This window comes from Polistes canadensis, unplaced genomic scaffold (genome assembly GCF_001313835.1).
Source record: "Polistes canadensis isolate GaletaPanama2010 unplaced genomic scaffold, ASM131383v1 scaffold_117, whole genome shotgun sequence".
NCBI lineage: Eukaryota > Metazoa > Arthropoda > Insecta > Hymenoptera > Vespidae > Polistes > Polistes canadensis.
In genome coordinates this window covers 142174-169033 of record NW_014569664.1, presented here as the reverse complement: position 1 = coordinate 169033, position 26860 = coordinate 142174, and the positions used below count along the sequence as shown (strand labels likewise).

General features: G+C 28.7%; 1 protein-coding gene across 3 annotated transcripts in view; it reads left to right on the top strand.

Annotated features, from left to right (window-relative positions):
- LOC106787872 overlaps positions 1 to 14389 on the top strand; it is a 34160-nt gene extending 19771 nt beyond the window's left edge. For 2 of the 3 annotated variants that reach the window (XM_014750599.1, XM_014750600.1), the window contains exons 2-4: positions 10842 to 11108; positions 12815 to 13093; positions 13822 to 14389. In XM_014750599.1, coding sequence (XP_014606085.1) covers positions 10905 to 11108; positions 12815 to 13093; positions 13822 to 13944 — 606 coding nt within the window. In that variant the 5' untranslated portion in view covers positions 10842 to 10904 and the 3' untranslated portion in view covers positions 13945 to 14389. Of the gene's footprint in view, positions 1 to 9983; positions 10000 to 10841; positions 11109 to 12814; positions 13094 to 13821 lie in introns of those variants that run through there. The other variant, XM_014750601.1, reaches the window with a different exon arrangement.
- Positions 14390 to 26860: the final 12471 nt, after the last annotated feature.

The window sequence follows — 26860 nt, the reverse complement described above, 5'->3', positions numbered from 1 at the left end:
ATAAAATTCTTAATGAGAAGGTATCACAGGGAACTTGGACATAAAAAAAGAAGTAGAACTTAATTTAACTAAGTTGGACGTTTCGTCCCTTTATTAGGACTTCTTCAGCAACTTAATCTTTATAGTTCAGCGTCTTTTTTCTTTGAGTAGACATACATTTTTATTTTTATTTTTAATATTCAAAACACAAAACATCTAAACTTCGTTAAGTATTAGCCCGTTTTAATTTGAACACTCAACAAACTCCCGTTTCTTCATCGCGTTTAGCACCGATGATTTCTCGCAATACTTTATTTTCGAATACCCTAAATTTTGCTTTATTTTGTAACGTAAATGAGAAAACGAATTTTTTAAAATGATGTAGGGGGGCTCAGAAAGACTTAACCTCAAATTTTTGACCACGATTTCATATGAGCTTTTTCTGCCATCTTGAACGAGTGGGGGAAATTTGTTTTTTTTTTATGATAACTCGGTTCTCCATCGTAATATAAAAATTGCGACAACATTATTTTTTGTTGCTTTTCCTATGTTCTATAATTTAGGTCGTATAGATTTTTCACTTACTATTGATCATTGTTGAAATATTGAAAGAAACAATATAAACAAAATGGAAAGATTAAAACTGATTTTTCGGTGTTTTCTTCTTTCTCCTTTTCTTAGCTCATGCGGCTGATCATTCTTTCTTTCATGTCCTCCGCAGTAGTTGGTTTTTTCCGATAAACGTTGTTTTTTAAGTATCCCCATTGATCAAAATCAAGGAGTAAACGTAACGAATCCATATTATGGCCAGCTTGCTCGCCAAATCTTACATCCACTAATTTTTTCTCCTCCCCACCTCGTTGTGCTCTAAATACATTTAACTGAAGCACATTTTATAAATTAACCGAAACTTATTAAGGACACTGTGTACACATTTCTAAATTTCCATGGTTTATTTCACTTACACGAGCTTAGAAACACTTTACTCCCCTAGCCCTCGTACTCTTCACACAGTCAATTGAAGTAAATTTTATTGATTGACCGAAACCCTGTAGGCATTCAATAAAATGAGCAGGTAATCTGTGGAATACTTCCTCATTATACACATTGCTCGTACAGATATACTTTGTATACTTTGTAACTTTAAATCAAACAGATATATTCAAGTGTTTGATTAATTCTAACTGTCCTTGTATAATGACTGGACTATGTTGAGAACATTGCACAAATGATAATTGATATAATGACTAAAATAGACTAATTTTATAAAGAAAACAACAGAAAGATTTACCGTGCTAACGCGATGAGATGGTGCTACTGGAATCTTTCAGCCCAAGAACATGGATACGTAATACATAATATAATTATATACTTTTGGTATTCCCATTTTACATTTTCATACCTAAAAAAATATAATACTTATTTATCCATATTGATACGGAACGATAACACAATAGGAAAATAAGTAGAGCATCGTTACATGTCTTTCATATCTTTGTTGTATTTTTGTAAAAGTGGATACAATACAAAAATATGTATTAGAAAACTTAGTTCCTTTAACCCTTTCATCTCTGCATAATTTCTGCCAGAGTTTTCCTTACGAATAGCGCACACCTACCGATTGCAATTGCTGTGGATAGGATTCTTTTTCACTAGTATAAATATGCCGAGTGCAACTAACAACAAGTTATAATTGTCTTTTTTTCATTCTCCCTTTTACGAGTTTGAATCTCCTTCCTACTAACAATACTAATCAATACTATCAAAGAGGTCGTATCTTTTTACGGCCTTTCTAGAATCAGTAGTGTATGGTTTTTGTTTTTTGTTTTTTGTTTTTCCGTACGGATCACTCATCCATATTAATAACCATGCCCACGTATCTTTAATTTAGAAATCGACCAGGAATTATTGTAGTAATCCAACGTAGAAATAAAAGCTTTTTTTTTAACACGTTGACTAGCCAATTGGCACGTTGATAAGACAAAAATACTGTTGTTAATCACATAATCACAAAAAGACACCTTTTCTGAAATTTCTAGTTAAAACTAGTTTAATCGTTTTTTCTCAATAAATTTTTGACTATTCCTGTAATGGTTATTGAATTAATTATGTGGTATCCTTTTGCTCCAATCTTAAATTAGTTTTTAAATTATTATTTCCAAGATATTTGTATTCAAACGCAAACTTGTCAAAAGACACCTTTTGATCGAAATAGGTATGCAAAATACCATGGTAGAAATAATATTAAACATTAAAACTATCATTGTTATAACATATACGAGTAAGCTCAAGACTATTTCGATAACTACTAGACACTATAGGAAATCTTTGGCAGTAACAACATAGTGGACTTATAATACAGAATGGTCTTGTGTTGATAGTGTAAGATTTATTTTATATATTTATTAATTTATTTTATTTATTTAATATTTAATAACGTTTAATATATAAGATATAATAGAATATAATGAGATAAGATAGAATAAAATAGTAAGTATCTATAATCTAAATTAATTGACTCGCTTTACTTAACGAAGATATTGTCGAACTTACTTCTTCGATGCTCTCGCAAAACACTTGTCGTAATTACAATACAATTAGCATACTCCCTGTCAATCCTTTTCGTCACGCATATATGTATACATATTCTCCCCTCCATCATCCTTCGTTATTCCCCGCATTCCTTAACGAAGCCTTCCACCCATCAATCAGGTGATTGGCCCAAACGGTATCGCCTGACAATCCCAAAAAGATGCGTATGCAACAAGGGAGTAATTTTCTGTCTGTTTTAACCGTTTTAACCGTCTTAACTGTCTTAATCGTCTTTTCTCATACATACCATTCTCCAATCCTCACAATAGGAACAAAGGTTTGTCACAGGCTTAAGCAAATCTTCTATTGAAATGTCACTTTGATAATGTTTGTGTATTGAACAAAAGGTAGTACGATCGAGATCAAAGATAATCTATGAATGACAATGATGAAGAACAGAATGAAAAAGTTTGTATTACTTAAAAATTTGATAATGTCAACACAGCGTAATGATTTTTTGAGAAATAAACAATATAAAACAATTATAAAAATATTTTTAGGATACATAAATATAGAAGGTATCCTAGTTTTAATGTTCGAACTTTGTCAGTATATTCTATGGCACCAAATAAGGAAAAATTTCACTAGTAATTAAAACTAGTAATAGATATTAGTAAGTTACAAATTCGATCTTTGATAGCTGTCAATCATGCATTATCAAGAACGGTAGACATTTCGAAATAGTATATTAATTAACCTTGGAAGTAACAATTATGTTAAGTAATAAATACATTGATCTATTTGAGCCAATGCTCGTAGTAACAGCAAGTAGGTTACTATTATTATTACTTATATTCCGTATTTCTGTTATAACTTTTTAATAAGGCTTTATGTAACCTATGATTACATAACATTTTTTTTTTATTTAGTGCCATAGAATATAATGACAAAGTTTGATGATTAAAACCTGAGATATCCTGTATATTAAATAAAGATAATAAATCGATCCCAGAGCAACAAAAAGAACAGTAGGAAAATAAAATAGTAAAATCAATTTTTCTTTTAAATAGAACTAAGCTTTAATATTACAAAATAGAAGTTTATTGTCTTGTAGTTAGTCCTAAATATAGTCTAAAGTTAACCCACTATGTGGGCCGAAATTTTGTTTTAAATATAAAAAAGTTGATGGAACGGAAAATCAACAATTATGAACGTATATATACAGATGAAAAAAAATTTTCTAGTTTAAACAATTTTATTACAATAAATTCACTGTGTTACTTTCAGGTAACAACCCGAATATATACGCCATGTTATTAAAAAAACTAAAATTATTTGGTAAAATGTCGAAAAATTAGCATGTTACCTGAAAGTTAAACGGGGCCATAGAAGGTTAAAAATATTATAGATAAATGCGGTAGGTAAGATAAAGAGAAGAATTCTTATAGAACAGTCGAAGTTGCATAGTCAGGAACTAGGTAAATACGAAATCTAAGAAAATGGAAGGAAGGAAGAAAGAAAGAAGGATGCAATTGGAAAGTCGTAGAGGTGTCGGAAACGATGGTGGAGTTGGTAATGTTGGGAAAGTACAAGGTAGGACGTACCTCGTGAAGAGGAGAGAATAGAAGGGAGGGAAAAGTGGCAAAGAGAAGGGAAGAGAAGGGAAGAGAAGGGAAGAGGAGGGAAGAGATGAGAAGAGTAGTTAGGGTGGGGGAGACAAGTGTGAGAGAAACTAGGACGAGAGGTGCGAGCCCAGGATGGGTTGCACTGCTTCTAGCTCGGTCCACTGACACGAAACCGTCCACTCCTGTCGTTGGTGGAGGAAGGACAGAGAAAGAGGCTGGATGAGGAGCAAAGGAGGTGGGTGGCTAGGTTGAGTATTCAACCATCCCCCAAACCCTCAGCCCCCGCTACCTTTTCCACGGGCACAACCTACTTTGCTACCTATTCCGTTCCGTACACGACGGAATGTGGGTCGCACAGGACGACAAATCGTCTTATTCCAATGATCTGCATCCTTCCAATCCCTACAGACAGACACATGGATTCATCCAGTAGCAAACTCTTTCCCTACTTTCTTACACATACGGTTTGGACAATTCAAAACTAAGTTGTTCTTTTCTTTCTTGATAACGGAATACAACTTTGGTATCTGTGTCATTTTTACCAGCCATTTGGGAGGGTGGGAGTTGGGAGGATTTTATTCGAGAGATTCGCAGATATTTATAGATTAATAATATTTGTGAATCGTAAACAAGAAAGGGTCCTTTACCTATAAATTTATCTATCTATCTCCCTCTCCCCTCTCTCTCTCTCTCTCTTTTTCTGTAAATTGATTGAACCATGTGAAGTATGCCTGATTACAGAGAGGGGACATTCTGTACTTAAAGCAAATTACTCCCCATTGCGCTTGTAATCAACCTTGGAGTTTCCCTATGAAGTGATATCACATTTGAGGATCTAATTGCAACATCAATGTTATATAGTTAGAACAAATCGCTTCGATCGTTATTCAAACACGTTCTCTAATTATCTTCATCTAATTGTAAAATTTAATTGGGAGTTCATTCTTTTGATCTTATATTTACTTATTAAATTTTAACGTATTTCGATTTTTAATATTAAGAAACAGTATTATTCCTTTCCAAGCTTATCTGAAACAGTAAATATTTTTTCGCTAAGAAGTTTCATTGTTCTCAAGAAGTAAAGCTCTTTTCAACTTTTGATCCAGAGTCCTCCACGTACTTTTGCCTTCTTTTCCCATCTTTTTCTTTGTTCAAATGGCTTCCCCGTTTCTTACTAGCTTTGTACGCCTCATTGAAGCTATAAAATCGTTTATATCTTTGCTGAATAAGCAAGAAAATGTAATTCCGTTCTGTTTTCCTATCTTTGCAGATGACAATGAAATTAAATTTTTTTTTTTATTTATTTCACTCTTTATCTTCCTTACAAGCATGAAAATATACAAAACATACATCGTGTCATTTCATTTCATTCTGTTATACTGAACAGGCATAGGTGTTTTTTAATTCTCAATGAAATTACATAGGCTTGTTAAAATCTCACTGTTTTAGGTTTCCATATTTATTCGAATATATTGCTTACATTATTAACAAAGTCTATCATTAATCATTGTTTTGAGACAAATAAGGATGATTTAGTTTTGTAGACTTTTTAGTATTCACCTGAGATTTTAAATTGCCATCTTCCTAAATCACTTTGCTAAAGATAATTTTGTATAGAGAGATTTTCTAAGAGATTAAACAAAAATATAAAATTTATTCACGAAATCAATATTTTTAACAATATCGATTAAATTTGAAGCAAAATATCATCAATGCATCAGATTTTTTCAAATATTAAGAGTTGCATTATCCCTTAACTGATTTTGCAAGAATAAAAGGAAACTTTCAAATAAAATTAATAGAACAATTGTTCTTTGAAAGAAGAGAAAGAGAGAAAGAGAGAGAGGGAAAAGCTATGGTTTAATATTAAAAAAAAATTCAATCCAAGCTCGATATTTAACAATGTTTTATTTTCCTTCCATTGATTCGATGTTAACTAAGGAAAACACATAAAAGAGTCTTTGAATTAAACTCCATGTTTCTATTGTTACAATCTCGTCTTCGATTTAACTGAGTTTTGGATAAAAGATAGAGGAAAGAAGGTTTTTAAACTGTTCCGAAAATCTGGGAAAGTTTTCATGTGGCCGGAAGCACTTTCGACCGAGCTTAAGGTTCCGAAATCGATGGTTCAAAAGTCGATGGCCGCAGGTGTAGCTGAGTCGATCCTTCTCGACGAGAGCAACAATATCTCAAAAGTCGGTTAGTAGGTCAACGACAGATGCAGTTGGTATATTCACTCGATGCACTTCCAGGACACGTTTCTACCATCCACCCTTTCTCCTATATAGATCATCAACTCTGACTCGCAACCGAGAAATTTTCTCATATTCTATTATATAATATCAAATCATATTTGATTTTCTTATTAATTTCCATAATAATCATCATTTTATTTCCATCTAGAGATAAAATGATATAAAGTAAACGACATAGTTATTGGACACTTAAAAACATTGATTGAGAAGTATGTTCTGTTATTCGATAGCATTTCAGTTAGTTTTGAACATTTTCACATTCCAATACAAATAAATAGTTACAAGACAATGCTATTATTTGATTTAACAATAATCCATCAACTAACATGTACAATCTACATACTATTGATGTATTTCAATACATCCGTATAAGCAGTTTTATACACCAACGAACAGTTTCCAAAATTTACGTATTTACTACAAAGAATTTACTACAAAAACATAGATTGAGAAGAATGTTCAGTTATTTGCTAACATTCCAGTTAGTATTGAGTATGTAATAAATTTACCAATATAAAAGAAATAGTTCAACAATTTTAAGGCAATGCCATTATCTAAATTCACTTTAATCCATCCAATATTTAGGGTGATTCACAATAAAGAGAATACCTGAATATCTCATTTGTTTACAATCGTATTAAAAAACTTCAAAGGCAAAAGTTGTACTATTGCCAAATGGAAATTTAACGATTGAACGTATTTTTTCTTAAAATCATATTTTTTACAAGATTTGAGAGTCAACTTGGTTTTTTTAAATGAAACTATACATTTTTTTTTGCAATATTCTATTAGAGGATGACAAAATGAATAAAAATGATTTGTATAACCATATCATTTCGATCATCTATTCTCGTGATATTTACATCTAAAGATAATTAAAACACATTAAGTCACACACTCGTATTTAAATGTAAACACTACTATAATTAGGCAATTTTAACCAATTACATAGGGTAATAGGTACTCAACATGGTGACTGTTTGCTTCAATAGATATTTGAAATCTTCTAACCAATTGTCTATGCACATTTTCTATTTCCCATGATGTTATCGATTAACAATGCAGCTTGTACTTTTTGTATCATATTCTCAGGTGTGGTTAGTTTTTTTATGATAAATTACATCTTTTAGTTTATCATATTTTCAATTGCAATTTTAATGACAAAACAAAATGAATTCGTAAATTTTAAAATAATTTAAATATTTAGAGAGACGAAAATGAAATACAATAAAATGAAAACAAAATATAGTGCAAACAAAGTTTCTTTCAAATCAAAATTTCAATTCTACTTCGGGAAACATTTTTCAAATTATATATCAAGAACATCTTCAAAAATTAATTCTACATAAAGATGTTTACATTGTTACAAAATTAATATTCCAAAAGAATTAATTTATTGGAGTTCAACTTGCGAAGTGCCATTATGTATTGTATGTTGCTTCACTCAATTATCATTCAACAAAAACGAATTAAATTTCTAATCATTTTTCTACGTAATTGATTTTGTTTCTTTTTTTCATATTCAAACTATTGTATATATTTACATTAAACAAGTAAATAAATATTGATAATAAAATTATTAATTTTATAAAAAATATAAAACAACTATTTGATTACAACTTAATTCAATATTATAAAAGCTACACATACTCCGTGTTTGCTACATCGTCTGCTTTTAGTGACACAATTTAGATATACGCTTTTCCAAGAGATCGCAACAGCTAACTGGTAACAATTAAAATGTTAATCAATAATTGAACACTTTTCCCGATTTATTGGAATACTTAATTTCATGTTACTATAGATATTAAATTACTTATTACGGTAAACATTAAAAGAAAAAGAGTTAATTAAAACTACTTTATAAAATCAAACGATACATTTACAATATAAGTAGAAAATATTTAAAAAAACTAAAATGCATTCCAATTTTTAATATAGAATCCGGATAATAAAGATAACGGAACCCGTCGATAGAGAGGTTGCATGTCCGCATTCATTTTTAGAATAATTCTAGAGCAGGTTTTTAACCTATGTTCCTTGGATTAACTGCCACTAGTGTTTCGAAAACTTGTTACAAGTGTTCCGTAAAGTTATGGAACCAACATACTAACTGGGAAACTACGCTTGAACGAGCATTAACGTAAATGCGCAGTGCCGTTTATAACACGGACAAGATGCAACTTGCATTTTCGAATAAACTAACTAAATCTAAGCAAACATCTCTGTTACAATACGTTCATTATGTTTGATTCGACAAAGAACATTTTTCATATTTATTTGGTTCGTGTGTTGGGTATAAATATTATAATTAATAATATCTTGTGAATTCATATTTTTTTGTATTTTAAATCAATTTTTTTTTAACACATTAACATCTGAAAATATAAAAATATGAATTTCGTTGATTGTCTACGAATTGCCGGAGACATATAAATAAGGTTTATGAACTATGCATTAAAGACCAACGATATATAAATATGTAATGTATACAGATTAATTCTGGAAAATAAGACGGCTTACCCCTTTTTTTTAAGTAAATATAGAACAAAACAGAGAAAATTTAGTGAATACATTTTAAGTAACAGCAATTTTAAAGATCTTCAAAATTATTTATGCCTCCAGAAATGTTATGTGGGCGCATGGTTCGCTCAATTGACGGAGAATTATGGATTATCGATAACAACGCAATAGGATACCGGTCGTTTGTTAAATACTAAATAAAAAAAGCAGTCTCGTCCTAAGTGGGTACTTAGATTACATATTAATAACTTTCAAGGAGGAAAATAATGATCATAGAACAAAAGAAATTAATGCACTTACGTACAACGTAACATATGTCAGCTCAGATTCTTAACATTAATCAGTATGGAAACCAACAAACGCGTAACATCGACTAATAACTATAAATAAAGAAATAATCATGATTATATCGCATATTATATTGGATACTGTTAAGATCTAATCCTGGATAAGTATTTAAAAAATACAAGATCAACTATTGCAGGAAAATTTATTTAAAGATATTTTATAAAATATGAAATTTCAAAAAATATATTATTATACTATAGATATTATACTATATAGAATTTTTATTAGTATTAAAATATTGTGAATCAAGAGAGTCTAATTCTTGCTTATAATTCTAAATAAAGATTTTATGACATTGTTTTTATGTACAATAACTAGGTAACTGTATTTAATATGGATCACCTGATTTTAATAACTTTCCGAACGAAATAATATTTTTTTAAATAAGATTTTATAAAGTAAAGTTATTTGATTAATAAATTGTTTACCTTATCCGTTAATATTCAATGATTTTTAAAATTTATACCATATTCTTGGTCGTAGAGAGTACTTAATTTATAGTATTTACTTGTTCTTTTTAGATTTTTATTTCTAGTAACAATCACATGTTGACTAGTCGATGTTTGATGTCAATAAAATACTGATTTTTTGTTCGATTACACCTCTGAAGAAATGTGGAAATGTGGTGAAGTAGAATCAGTTTCCCTGGAGAGATCGAAGTTCTCCTGGGTTCAGATCATAGTGTGCTTTGGCAGGGCGGATGAATGCTTGCGTCCTAAATATCGACTTTCCCGATGGTTCGTAGTTATCCAATTGGATTCGAAAAAAAGCGTAGCAATATAATTCGCCTTCCGACAAAATCTTTCTGACAGGCATTGAAATAATATTAAAAAAAAAAAACTATTTTAAATTGGTATATGTATATCGGTTTTGATCGGAACAGTTATGAAAATCGAAAAAAACGTTATAATTGGTATGCATGAGATAATTTAATTGCGGTTATAGAACTGATATTAGATTGGTTCAATATACAACTATGATTTTACTGCTTTATATCGGTTGTGATCTGATTAAATATAGAACTTACAATATCGATTCCAAAAAACTAAAAAAAATCACAGATTCATTATACTCATAACATTTATAACATTTTATCGGTTTTCATAGTCGTTTCAAAAACCGAAACCGATTTCATAACTGTATTCAAACCATGCTCTTCAAATAAAACGAAAAATAAGAGCCATATAAAAATATTTTCTTTTTCCTTTTACTATTTTCGATATAAATGTAGATTTTAATCAAATATTTTCCATAATTTTAAACAAAGCATACTTTTATTAGTAAAAATGTATTATTTCGTCACGAATACAATCGTAAAAAAGACAAGAGGAATGCTATCAGAATGTCATAATTGTTGTCTATCCATGCATTCCAAACAAAATAAAAAATAAAAAGCATAAAAAAAATGTATTTTTTTTTATCAATGAGTGCGTGTACACTTTAATCTTACATTTTAACACAATTTGAAACAGAATGAATTTTTATTAATAAAAAAACCAAACTAATTTTGTCTTCTCTCACAAATAAAATCGTAAAAAGGGCAAAAGAAAATCAATGAGAATTTTCATTTATATTGCAGCACTGAAGAAGTGATAAAGGAAAATCGATCAAGCTGGCGCCATTCAAGCTTCGTTTCTCAAAGATGTCTAAGTCGCGAAGTGGCGGCAGCAAGGGTAGCCGCAGTAACAGCACAGAATCAGAAGATCCCTGCCAGCAGCACTCGATTAATTCACCACACTTGCTGACATCGGATACACTTGGAACGAACGGCAACAATTTGGTCGTTAGAAGCGAATCGACGGTGCCGAGTTCGCCTCCGCCTTCTTATCAGCACGTTCTCGAAGAGGTCTCACATTTTATTTTCACAATATTTGTTACATCCACCTTTTTCGTTTCATTCTTAGCATCGAAACGATTGAATTTTTATAATTTTTTTTTCTACGTATATATAGGATAAGATTGCTTACGGATGTTTGGGAAGTACAACAAATACATGTTTGGGAATCGGAGGTAAAAGTGCTAAAAATTTAAAACTCATGAATATCTACGTTTTCAAACATATTATATGAATTAAATATGTTAATGTTACCGCTAAAGTGCAAAATCAGTTATTCTACAGATTATCTAGATAATTTGCAGATTAACTAGAGTGACCCATTAAAGTGCCGAAAATTGTTTCATTTCTCAAATTCTCTATGTAATCTGAAAATTACAGAAATTATCTGCACATTACCTACTAGGCACTCGTTAAACTGAAAATAAAATCATTGCTGAAACAACAGCAACGTTTACGTACGCTTAAATTACCATGTTACTTATTTATTTTTCGATATTTAAAGAATTAAGTTAAACTAATCAAACGATTATCAAATTAGTTGATTGAATCAATCATCAATTAAGGGTTAATCATCATCGTTAAAAGTTAATTTGTAAATCTAATATAAATTATAATAACTTGAATTACTGTTTAACCAATAAAAAAACAGATTTTAAACACTTCTTACGATATATAAAAAATTTCCATAAAATTAAATAATATAAATTTAATAATTTTCAGCTTCAATTTATAATGTTTAGATTTACTTTTTCAACGAGTGAACTGAATTTCTGTAACGTAATTAAAAAATATAAACAAAATACTTAAAATAAAAAATTATCTAAAGTAGCAATTTTTAAAATGAAGGTGTAAAGTATAACATTACAGATACGATATACTTTCATAATTTCATATTATTTCTTTTAATCATACGAGTTTATTTTTAATGCGTTTAAATGATAAAATACAATTTTATATAGAAAATGATTTTATTATTTGGGCAGTTATTTTGTTCATTCGATCATTCGAATATATGAAATTAATTAATTACGCTTTACTTGTCACACTAAAACGTATATGTTCGGTATTGTATGTGCGGTAGACCGCACATATTTCATCATAACATTGCAATGTTAGCTATGTGTCACTACTGGAATTTCGAAGTAAAAGAAAAAGTCATGTTTCTTTCTAACAAATGGTGAATCTCCTATCGGTAATTGAATATCTTTTTCATTCATTTGTATATAATTTATAATACGTTTTTGTATTAAACTTATTACAGTCATTTTTATTAGTTTTCCTATTAATATCATATATCATTACAAAATGACAATTCTTTATTAGATCACGCAATAACAATAATTTCATTCGAACATCGATATTGATTTATTTTTCAGTAGTTTATAACCAGTGATCGAGCAATAATACAGGATACATAATATAATATATTATTAATATCACACGTATCGTAATCTAATAAAAATACAATATTCTCGCGACATTACATGCGACAGAAATTTGTACGAAATTATATCTGACAGAAGAGAATACTATCATCAATTTTATCAAAAACCCTTTATAATAATTCATGAATATCTTGATTACAATTTATTTTCATATAATTTTCGTACATAATATTTAAATTAGGAAGAACATTTTCTAAAACAAAAAAAGTGCGAAACTAGTGTGTTATAAACATTTTAGTGACATAAAAAAGCCTTCTTTTGAAATTTCAGACGAGAATGGAGCAATCGGCTGATAATGAGGAAGAAGAAGAAATGGACGAAGTAGAAGAATATAAAGAAAAACATCAACAAGCATTAAAGAGGGATAAAAATGCCATTAGCGGTGAAGGTGGTGGTGGTGGTGGTAGTGGTTGCGGTCCAGGGGGTGGAGGGAGGCAGCCTGCCAAAGAAATTCTTCACAAATCAAGCAAAGAGTTTTATAGAGCGGTTGCCAAACAATGGGGAATTACTTGTAAAATGAGCGATCATTGCAGATGTCTTGATTGTCAGGTATGATATTTTATTATATGTATATTTATATAGTACATTTTATAATTATTGATGTATTATTTGAATTATTTTCTATTCATTATTTGACTATTTAGTACCAATTTTTTATATATATTTTACTTAATTTTTTATTATATTTATTGTTTCTTTATTTTATCGTTTTTTTTAAATTTTATTTCTATTTTATTATAATATATATCATCGAAATATATTAAAAATGTTCACATCGTGCCATGTTTATCAACACGATACTTCTAATTAATTATAGATTAAATTTAAAATATCAAATAAATTTTGAGAATTATTTATTTCGAATAGCACAAACAGGTAGAAAATAACAAAACAACTAACAAACTAACAATTTTTCGTGCTTATTGTTTTTGGCCTAAATTTCTTACCATGAGACTAACTTGTCGTTGTAGGAGAAGAAGTTAAGTAGAATTGTTGCTAAAAATAATAATTATGAATGAATAAACTAAACCGACGTTTTCTGCTGATCAATAAAGAATCTACAACTTATCTAATTTATATTTTCGTCACAAATTGTATTATATGTCGCAATTATACAACTCCCTTTATTTATTGTAAAAATAATTTCAACAAAATATGCATCCCATAATAAAAAATTCATGTTGGCGCGGCAGGAAAATAACGTGAAATGCGTGCGGCAATCAACGTGTTGAAAATCCCCAAGATTAAATTAATCTAATGAGAAACTTATTTTTCAGAGTCATTATTTCGACTGTGAATATGAAAAAGATGAACAAGAGAAGACCGACGGTGGACTTGGCGCAGGTACGCCGATGTTCATTTCTGGGGTGATTCACGGAACGGCCTGTGTTCTCTTGTAAGGAGAACGAACTTCCGCGAACTTAAAAAAAACAAACCATTTTTGCTTTATCGAAGCCGAATTTATTCGTGTTTGTGCGCACAAAAATAAAATAAAGGTTAGAAAGTTCGAGCAGTTACTTGTAATTGACTTAAGTGAGTCATGATAGGAATTTGGTGATTCTCGAGATTTATTGTTGAGACAGACAAAGATTGTTCAGATGAATAAGAAAAAAAGAAAGATTATGAAGTGCGCTCGATGATGCAATAAAAATCCGATTACGGGGGAATCTTCTACTTTCGGATTAACGAAAGTAGAATAAAATTAAATATCAAAATATCAACCTTTTAGATTTATCTTCTGCACGCCTAAGCAATCTGTAATTTTGTTACTTAAACTTTTCATTTCTTTCTTCCTCTTTCTCCCTCTTTCCCTCTCTCTCTCTCTCTCTCTCTCTCTCTCTCTCTCTCTCTCTCTCTCTCTCTCTCTCTCTCTCTCTCTCTATCCATCTCTCTCCTTTATCTATGCATTTATCTATCTGTCTATCTATTTACCTATCTATCTTTCTTAATCAAGAGAAAAGATAACGTATGTACGTTCGAGAATATTCACTAACTTTAATGCAAGTATGGTGATCTATAGACGAACAATAATACTGGTCAATTTTGTGCTCGTGGCTTTATTCATATACACTATTCTCAAGAATAAGCACGAAAGACTCGGTAACGTGCAATGTGTATATTTAATGGAGACATAATTTAAATCCTATAACCCGAGATAATATTAAATAAATTTTAATCACGGGTTAAAGAAAAATTCATTTGTTCATGAGCTTTCCATTTTGATTGTATGAGGTTGTATCGTTCTAGGAAACTCGTACAGTCTATCAAGTCTATTAATTTTGTTTTCCTTCAAAACACTGATTACTGCAACTAGTTTTTATAGTGCAAATAAAACCCTCATATTACACGGCATGTTTACAATGCGCTTGAAAATTGAGAAAGCATCCGTACAATGCGGATTCGCTCTCTAAAATGATTGGAAAATTTTGAAATTTGTTCATGTAACACAAGATGTAATTAGAATTTTTTAATTCAAGGACTATTTCATTTGATATTTTTCATTCAAGCTTGCGCATTGTGTTTAAATATGTATTTCAATTTCAGAATTTCAATTTTATTTTGTTTGTAGATTATTAAACATATTTTACTAGATTTTTGTGGGAACGCAAAATAATACGTTTCTTTCATACCGTCGTTTGATTGCGGGACACTGATAAATATGGAATTTTATAAAGCATTGTTTCGTATAACATAGGATTTTTTAGGAAACTAACAACCGTGTTATACGAGAGTCACTAGTAATTCGTACGAAGAAATAGTTTTGTGGAAAAATCTGGAAAAAAATGGGCCTACATACTTTTGCGAAAACATAGAAATTGTATCTTTTTCATTAAAGCTACGAATTATAAAATAACGTTCTCTAGTTTTTTTCTGCGAGATTAGAAGAGCAAGAGGAAAATACTAGGAAGTAGATAAAGATACATACTTACCAACTAGGAAAACAAAATAAAAAACAAAGAAAGGAAAACCCCCTCCCCCTCCCCCAAAAAAAGAACTGAAATCCAGCGACTTCCCAAAAATGTAACGTCTGATGGAACATCGCGACTCGAAAAACATGAAAGTAATCTAGCTATTATCAGACGTTCGTCACTTTCACATGACAACGGTATTTTGGCGTTGCGGTCGTCTGTCATGTGAAAAGTGACAAATGAAATATATATATATGCATATAAACCGAAATGAGCTGCAATCTAATGAGAATCGTATGAAATTAACTGACGACCGATAAGGGCTAGTAATGTAATAACGAAGGATCTGAATCATCGAGTTTTTGTTCGGTGGGATTTGTGTTCCACGATTCGTTACATAAGCTACACTAATCCGTGACAAGCACATTGTTAAATTAAAGTTTGCGCTCGAAGAATTTGACCAAAAATGATCGCATTTAAACTTCCAAAAATTCGTTTTCACTTATGTTTGAATAAACCTTATGTTTATTCAATTTTTATTCGATATTCGTAAACCCTCTATAGTTCCGAGCGAAATTGTGAAATCATATACAGAAATATTTGCTGATAATTGTAACAAAGAATTCAATGAGAAAATCAGGCAAATTATTTTTATCGTACATTTCATATTACAATTATTTATAATATCAAATTCATCGTAAAATAAATTTATTTAATTTTTTTAACTTTTAATCGATTATCATAACGACTGTGCGTGTGTGTGTGTGTGTAACATATATCGATATTTTTTATTTGTTCAGTTAAATTTCTTTCCCCAATATGGCGAAAACGTTAACTTTAAATTGAAATATTGAAGTAAATTTTTGATCATTTTTAATTCTTTCTAAAATTTCTATATACAGGTTGATATTTATTTGTTTAAGATTATGTAAATTTGTTATGATCAGAAAAAAAGTTTCAACTATAACAAATAAATTCTGACCATTAGAATCATTTTTTGAGAAAAAAATGTTTGTTGTCTATTTACGCTAATACTTTATAAATTGTTATATTATAAATATAATTATATTAATTTTAAACTTATAATTAAATCTGATCGTTCAAGGTCTTTACTACGAGTAAATTAAGGGGTTTGGTTGTAGTCAGAGGCATGAAAAAATGAGTATATTTAATAATTCTTTTCAGAGACAGTAATTTAAATTATTTTATAAAGTTAATAGTACACAGTTATTATATAATGTTTCAACTTGACTTCACTAAATTAAAACAAAAAAAAATAATTTTGAACGAAGTTATTGCCATTTTTGTTGGACCCCTCTCACAAGCAATGCTTTTCGGTGACCATCATAACTCTGTACTGGGTTATCAAAAATCAATCAAACAAAGGTTAATTTTTAGTTTAATAGTAAATGTAGTACTTAATCGAAGTTTTTCTCTTTTCGAAAATTAACAAAATAGCGGCTTCTAAAAGTTTATCCCAAATTTTCAAGGAAAAAATCGATAGTTTACTGTTATAAAAAAATCGAAGTTTTCAACAAAAATAAAAATCCTTTGATCAATGATTACCCCTAACCCCTTAAATCTGCTTTTAGGTAGATTTGACGTAAGATTGTAATATTTCTTAAAAATCAAAAAAACTTAAAATTCTTACGTTAGCTCTACTAAGAAAAAATTAATTTAAATAATGATATAACTATAGCGAATTGTAGTCACGAACAAAGAGAATTGTCGAGAGAAGCACATATATATAGTTCGATTTTCTGATTCCTAACGAATCGATTGAGGATCGATGAATTCAAATGAAACATAATACAGTACCTGCCTATTCCAGAAAAAGTCGTACACATTGAATGCATTTATCAAAACGAAGCTTTAAAAAACAAGTTCGCGGCGTTGATCAATAGATACTGCACAACTAATGCATTTATTGTATTATAAAAATATGTATCATAAAAATATATAAAACTAAACTATAAAATAACATACATCAGGTAGAAAAAAAAGGGTTTTATATTTTAAAGGCTTACAGTACTCACCGAGATGAGTAAACAATGTCTAATTAACATGAATCTTACAATCTATTTAAACAATCTTACAATCAGTAAGTACTAAAAGCCCGGAAAATATAATACCCTTTTTTTATCAACCTATATATACAGAGGCCGCCAAAAATATGTATACACATTAAAGGAAAAGACAGATTTGTAAAAAAAAATATTCTAATATTAAATTTTATTCAAATATCACGAGAATAATAAAAGTTACCTTAAGCTTCTACAATTATACAAGATACTCAAAGTGATGATCATTAGCTTCCAGACATTCGTATAATATGTACGATGATCTATTGCTTGAGTAATGTTGGCCAAAGTGTTCATTGGCATGGATAACATAGATGGACACATTTTCAATTTCTTCTCTAAAGGGCCGCCAGTGTAATCGGTTCCCTGCGATATACATTCTTTAGGGTTTCTTATAGGTGCATATGTTAAATAAAGATGATATGTTAGCAACCAAACTGCACCTTTTCGTCCTAGCCAGTGTGCTTGCAAATTTTTACTCACAATCAGATAAGATAGCACACGTTAGTAGTAATGTGATTGTAATAATAGATATTGCATATTATTTATTGTGTTTCATTTCACTGTTGTACACGTCATTTCCCAATGCTATTACCATGTATAAAGTTTTGATACATTTTTTTTGTTGGACTCTGTATATATTTTCGATTAACGATCTAATATGCTAGAAATTATTAGAAATTCAATTTATTTTTCATTATTAGATGTACGATTAATCTTGAATATGTTTTATTGATTATCTCTGAAAATAATTCCTAATAAATTATTAAAAAAGACTACTGAATAAAATAGATTTTAAATAAAATGACAAATAAAATTATATAAAAATATAAAACCCTGTGCAGATTCCGCGACTGTGAATTGTAAAGCTTCGTATTGTGTTGAATGAATTGAAAGTGTGCGTCTATGCTGGCCTATTAACTTATATTCGTCTTTTCACAAAAAGATCGTTTATTTGTACCTCGCGCCGAAGGAAATAAGGGATATAAATATATATGTCACATATATATATATATATAAATCTATTACATATGTAATACATATATATATATGACATATGTAACCCCCTATTGCCAAAAAACAAATTTTTTCTATAACCAATATTATAACTTTCCCATTTGTAATTATTAGGAAGAACACGACCACCTTATACGACTTTATCTTGCACAATATTTCGTTGGAAATATCTTTTGAGCTTATGTATGTGTGTTAATGTGTGTATGATAAAACAAACAAGGAATAAAGAATAGGCACAACCGACGTAGTTCATTTTAATCGCTCTCATACTAGTTTCAATATTTCCGCACAATTTTTATTTACTTTAATGTCATTTTATCTTATATGCAATTTTTATCTGTGTTTTTTTTAAATCTTTAAGATACTTACTATTTTGAATTGAAAAATTAATTTCCATCGAAAATTATTCATACATTTTTGAAAGGTATAATTTAATTTTGCGTATAAATTTCATATCTCAATCTGTTGAACTATTTAAATTGAATATAAAACAACTGACGTATATTTTTGTTTAAACGTCCGCACGTATGCGCTCGCACACATATGCATGAATCCGCATGCATACACATATTATATATAAGCTCTGATCAAAAACTTAAATATACATGAAGATCTTGTTTTACGTTTTTATCTTTATAACATCTTTGATTACTTTCACAGAAAACATTGATAAAATGTATAAATATATTCAATCTTCTAACAAAGTTTTAATTACGTTTATTGTATAAGTAACTTTTATGAATTTTCTATTTTAAAAAATACTAACATTTGGAAACCGAAAGTCGGATTAATCCGAAATTTAAAATAGATCTTTTTGTGACTATTTCTTTATTAGTTTAAAACATTTTTAATAAATTTTAAGTCAATTTATACAACTGTTGTAAATGATTAAGGAAATCTATGCAGAGAGAGAGAAATACTGTTAAGTTTTTATATGAAATGTAAAATAGCAAAAATGTTTTTGGATACAAGTAATGTCAGAAATAATTATGTTACACTTTTCAGTATAATAATGTGAGAGCATAATGAACTCCCTGTGGTCGTGTTTAACAAAAATTGTAATAGAAATCGACGAACAAAAACTTTCGTAATTAAAAAGAAGAAGAAGAAGAAGAAACTTTTATCATATAAATAAAAAATCGAGAAAGTTAAAGTAAGTTTTGATCTATCTTCGAACATTCTCGATACGAGTTTATGTAATTACGTCATTATAGACAATTTTTCTTCATCTTGTTTTTCAAAGGATAACGCTCGCGAATCTATTAAACGGCAAGTATATTACAAGAAATATCGATTAGGTTAATCATTCGGAGTACTAATATAAAATATTTTATGTTCGCGTATGTAAGTACGTCTAACGATAAATGTATATTCTGTGTAATCTACAGTGTGTAGAGGACAAAACAAAGAAATTATAAAGAAATCATTGTTATAGAGTATGACTGTAAAACTTGATGTATTCGTACAAAAACACAGCACCAATAAACATGGCCTAAGCAGCATGATCCACCTCCTTTCGTATAATCATATAATCTCTCATTATTTTAACCAGTAAGTTGTAAAGATCTCTTTAAAAAGTTTCTACCTAAATTGTGTCACCAAAGTGAAGCGATAATATAAGTATATTGTTTAATCGCAAAGCATTGGTTGTATTATTTTCATCAATAAGATTAAAAAAGGATATTGTGATAGGAAATTTCTTGTTTTGCAAGTTAAAAGAGTTTTTCCTTTCACCCGGTGGGGGCCTAGGTCAAGTAGCTGCCAGGGTTCTAAGTTTAGATGTTAATAAACTTTATTAATTAATATTAAATTTCAAAGGTTTAGTATGCCAGTTAGGTTTCTCTAATAAAATATATAACAAATAACAAAATAATATAATTTACAAGTAAATAATAATATAATAGTTAACAATTGATGTAAATTATAAACGCAATTAAATAGTAGTTTCGTTAACAATACGTATTACAATAAGAAATTAAGAGTAAAAAAAAGAAGTTAAATCTATATAATGTACAATTAAAGAAAAGAGACTAATAAAGTCAAATATAAGTATCACAAATAACGTATCAAATAACAAAATAGGTTTAATAGAACAGAATAGTAATAGACGAAGTAATGATAATCAAATTATCAATTAGTGAAAGTCGAATTGGTGAAGTAAGTTCGTAGTAAACTTTGACTAGACCGAGCTACTAGATGGTTGTCGGAAGAGTGAAGATCTTTTCTTTCTCTGATTATAAGAAGAGGTTCCCATTTTTGGTAACAATGTTCGACGTTACCAGCTCAATTCTTTCCATATTTGACAAATCGCTTACTCTCATTCCCTAGTTTAATTTGAATAGCCTCTTTTAGTCGCCGATTGTCAAATTTATCGTTATCTAAGTGCTACGAACAAGGCACTACCAAAGACAATGTAGATAATTAGAGACATAAATAAGACAACGTAGTTAATAATTTTGATATCTTATTTTAGGTAGTTGAGCCGTGTGATTTCGAGGGGCGTCTTCCGACAGATTTTCTTGTCACAATGTAAACAAAAGATTACCAAAAAATAATTCTTTTAATTATTTAATACAACTTACGAGACGATTCATATATATGTAACAGGTACTACAGGTTCACTACCCGAACAATCGCGTACTTATTTCATCTTCAAATACTTACTTACTTTATCAAGTAATGATCTTAATAATTAATATGCTATATAAACTGGTCCGGATCAAATAGTTCGCTTAAATCGATTACGATCGACTACTTCAAAATAGAAATCAAAACGATCTAAAAGTAATCGACTGCTTTTAGTGAGCTCATAAACTTAGCTAATTAACTAATGAAAAGATGTTCTGTTCCATGTGTTGGAGATAGCAGTGTGAAGCCGCAGTATTTATTTAAAATACTTTATTTAAACAATACGTAAGAATTCACAGACCGCTAAGACAGAAACTAGTGATATCTTGGATAGTAAAATTGTAATGCTATTTTTTATATTATTGATTGAAAAAACAAAAAGTAATACTTTATACAAAATTATATGAAGTAAAATGAAAAAGAAAATATGTTAGAATACGTTGTATACTGGTTGGCGATTTGTTATGAAGTGATCGGTCCGATTCTGATACTTAATCCGTCTCCTGTTTCTCCTTATCTTTTTCAAGGAAATCAAACTGATAGAAAAAGCTCCCTTTTATGATTCCTTTTTTCGCCCTGCTTGATCTGCTAATCGCTCTTGTGTGTGTGTGTATGTGTGTGTGCAAATTACCGATAAAGAAAAATGTATTTTTCTCAACAGCATATATGTAATGAAATGGTGAGGAAAGAGATGAACTGATTTCCCATTAATTGTGGCGTATCTAGTTTCTTATACATGATATTTGAAATATCGCTGATTCACCATATCTATCTTAGGAATTGCACCCGAATATCAGGAAAATATTGTTTGTTAGTTATTATTTGATAAAGTTCTCACCTGCAATTATCAGCTCTGCTTATTCCTTTATGTACTTGCACAGTTAAAAAACTCAGAGACAAAACATGTGCATTTCTTCGTTTTATTGCCTTCCGACAAAGTAACAAAAAGTAACAAAACTACGAAGCAATAGAATATGGAAAATTATAAAACATAAAATGAAATAAACGCAAACAAGTATGTATGGCTGTTAAAATTTTTAATTTAAATATAATCAAATGACTGTTTTATTTTGGTTGAAAAAATTAATAATTATATTACTAACATATACTTTTTCGCTTAATTTAAACACTTAATTTGCATATGAAGAAGAAGAAATAAAATCAATTACTTAGTAAAATGAAATTTAATCTACTTTTGTTGAATGATATTAGTAAGGCAAGATACAAAGATAATTGCACTTCGCAAGCCAAATATCAATATCTTGATTTTTTTTCGAATATTTTTTTTTTATTATGTTTATATCCAGAATATTGATTACTTTTTGAAAATATGCTTGGCATATAATCTGGAAAATATTTTCCGATTATACGTGTAGCGTTTAATTTAGTTTTTCGTGTTTATTCTACTTTGGTCACATTATACATAGTATTTTTAATAATAATTATATATGTATTTATTTTTCATTTTGTCCCATCCTGATCTCTAAATATTGTAAACATCTTGAAATTTACGAATATATTTTAATTTTTTCTTACACATTCAAATAGCAAATGGTTAGTACTTTTTCCACATGACGAATATACTTGTAAAAACATAAAATATTGCAATTTCCCCGTGACAAATATACTCGTCAATCACAGCTAATTGGATAATTTTTCTTTATGTTCAAAATATACCAGGTTTGAAAAGAAATAAAATGATCTAAAAGAACACTGCACAAATTAGCACGTAAAAGAATTGAAAATTTTGATTTAATTTGCCCCTGTGAGTAGGCAACTTGTAAAAATATCACACATTCAAGACAATTTTGCATTTAACGCACATATGACTTCGTTTCGTTGCATAAGGTATGTCAAAAGAATTAATACAAATCGCGCATTGATGTAAATCTTTTTATTCATTTCTCTACAGTTTACAATAACTCAAAAATATTCGAACACTGCAATATGATCAACTCTCTTTCAATACTGGAATAAATTGGTTTTAAGTATTATATTTTTATAAACCCATTTTTATTCCCACTGCTTTCAATTAACACTAACTCCATATAATAAATGCTGCTCCAATATATTATACTAGCTTCTGCAAATTTTACCGTACCGTACTAGAATCTTACATTATTTATTTTAATAATTTTTATTCTGCAATATGTATAAACTTTGAAATAAATTATAGATGCTTATAAAGAATTATAAATGATCTATTGTTAAAAACTTTAATAAGACCTATTTCGTTTTAAATGACTATAATTTGATGTCAACAAGTTTTTTATACTGTAGCGTCCGAATATTTTTTGAAGTCATTGTATCTAAAGAAGAAATAAAAACTTCATTGATACAAAATACTTTACAAAATATGCTTTTGTATTTCAAATTTATATATACAGGGTGTCTCAAATAATATGTTTCTTTTTGTGACACGTAAAATATTTAAGTTAACAAGACTTTAATTAAATAGCGTTATAAATATAAATAAATGTTTATAACAAATGACGCTTTTGCGGAAATGGACAAAATATTTGTCTCACATTATTGAAAACAATTACAAAGTATTATACAATGAAATATGGCTTATGTAATATCTACGTTAAAACGAATTTCCTCTAATCTATAGATCGTGAAATATTGAAGTTGAAACTCATATTTTGGATATGCTGTTCACGGTTTTCAATTATTACTTCTATTTCTTCTAAGCATTACTTCTATTTCTATTCTAACTGTCTATGGTCAGATTATGAAGTTTAACATGACTGATCAAACACCGTTTGCTTTTCAATATTCATTTGTTTTGATGACATTGGGACAAGACCGCAATAACCTAATGCGAAATCAATAGGGGTGATCGTAAATCTTCACGCTTCAATATCTCCAAAAATATTGATTAAACGTTGAACCAATGTTTTTCAAACACACTCCACTAAAGCACATTTTATATTATAGACTGACTAAAATCCTCTGACCATTTTATAAAATGATTAGAGCAATTTATACAACAACCGGAATATGAACACTGACTGTAATACCTACAAAATCTGGAATATGTAACGTTATGATAGAACAAAAGAAGATTTGGCATGGTAAAGTTTACGAAGAATAACACCTCTACGTGCAAAATTAATAAGGCAGTAAAAATGTACACAGATAATAATATAAAAATATAAATATAGAAAAGATAAATATCTCTTATAAAGAGACTAAGAGTATTTTCAAAATGCTGTAATAGCTGTTTACAAAAGAAATAGAAATAAGTGGTGAAAAATATAATAATGAAGAAAAAGAATATCAGAGATAGAGAGAAATATTTTATCTCAGGTTTAAGGAAGCGTGAAAGTGTGAAAGGGATAAAAGTATAAATGATACTTTCGAACAAATGTGTGTGTGATCACGTTTATATAACCTGTATATTTTAATTAAATAAAATGAAATATACATAAACTCTATGATGAGTTTTTGGACGATATTATTATATTATAATCGCTAGATATTAATAATATAATGATTATTATTATTCTTTACTCTTATATCTTTTTTCCATCTGATTAGCAGTATGTGTTTTCTCATCATTCTTCTTTTTGTAGGTGATTCGAGCACTCTACTGTTCGCGAAAGATTTGAAATAGTTGCCTTATTTAAATATTCATATACTTCTTTGTTTTTGGAACCCGCTGGCTTACACGTTTTTTCCCCCATCTGTTTTTTATACCAGTCGCTCCTTCCTATTATCTTCAGTGAACAATTGTTCTTCCAATTTAGAGAAATCACTTTCTCTGTGAAATTCTCAAATATTACTTATATACTTGTAAACCCAGAAACAATATATATGCATTTTTTTAATTTTACTACCTGCTCTAAGTTAAGGTTCATTACATTCTTGAAATAAAGTATTTGATATTTACATAGAGGGATAAATTGTACGTTTCCAGAGAAAAGAAATATTAAAAAGCAGATGAAAAGCCAAGCATATGTGCTTCAATTATTATTATTATTATTATTATTATTATTATTATTATATAAAATTCCCTAATTAAAAAAGAAATGAAAAAAAGATTGTTTTAGATGATTTTTAATATTGAACAATTTTCAATATATTCAAAAAATAATCAAAATTGTATCGTATAATTAAAGGAAATTATTAAAGTTATGTATATCGGGGGTATATGTAAATAATAAAAAAAGAATAAATATCATTTGACTTTATTTTTTTTGTATAAAAGAAGAGAGAGGAACACAATAATCGCATCATATAGTTTTTATAATGGCAATTAGAGAGATTACAAAAAGTATTCATTGTTTAAAAGGAAGTAATAAAAGAGATAAAACATTTTTATCGATAGAACCCGAAGCGTACCAGCATTAGCAGATAAATCGTTTACGTCAAATATTCATACAGGATGGTCCATTAAAATAAAAACGAAATGTATTCTTAAGAAATAATTTAGAAAAAAATTCTTTTTGTGATTATATATATATATTTATCTATTAAAAGTTATGATTCTTTTTATTATACTATTTCATAAATATTATCGTATATGCATGTGTATATATATACATATAACAAAATATTAAAACAATTAATGTTTTTTCTATTTCAAATGTACCATCTTGTATATACATATATACGTAATTCGATTATAATTTGTCACTATTATTTAGTGTAGTATACGCGCATGCATGTAATATGCGTTACATAGCTTATTAATCTGTTGTAAATGAAAAAATATATATATATGCATATATATGTATAGTATCTTATGAGAAATACATATAGCAACGATAAAGATTTAATTTATTTTAATGTAATTGTTTTCTATTAATTTTTTTCATATATTCGTACAACATTCGATTGCTGTTACTATTTTTTCGTGAATAGAGGCAAAAAAAGGTGTAAGGTGAAAATTTTATTATATACATTGCAGCAAAAATTAATGAAGAAAAAATATTAAAATTATTTTGATATGTGAATCAATTAATAAACTTATTTCTTCTTCTTTAGTCTTTGTAGAGAAAAAAAATTGTCTGTTTTGTTAAATTTATAAAAAAACTTGTATAATATTTAGTTACTTCGTTCGCCTATAAAAATACAACTTTGTTGTGTACAGAGAGATATATTTCAATGTGAATTTGTATAATATAGTATACTTTATTTACAACCAGTTAAATGTAATTAGGTCACAATAATCTCTTTCTCTCTTTCTTTCTTTCTTTCTTTCTCTCAATAGGTTTTACATCCATGATATATATATTATTATATACAGGCAAAAAGAAGAAAAAGAAAATACAACATAAGGAAATAGGTATAACTTATATAAATGAATAATAAATATACTATTATTACACATATGTGTGCCATTAATTATGAAAATGGTCCAAGTCTAAAATTCAAACAAATATAATTTATCATTTCTTTTTATATCTGGCTACATTACAATAATGCATAGAGTTGTAGTAAAAAAAAATATATTTACATATTTATGTGAGAATATATATAATTCAGATTATTTTTCATAATCAACGGCTACATGAAATGTTCATTAATATGATCGGGCACAATATTACTTTCTATGAATCACAATATTTAACTTAAATGCAATATGGTATAGAGTGTCAGCATTTCTTATACACATTTCTTTTTTCTCATTAATGTAGGATAGGTATTAGGCGAATACTAGTTATGGAATTAAA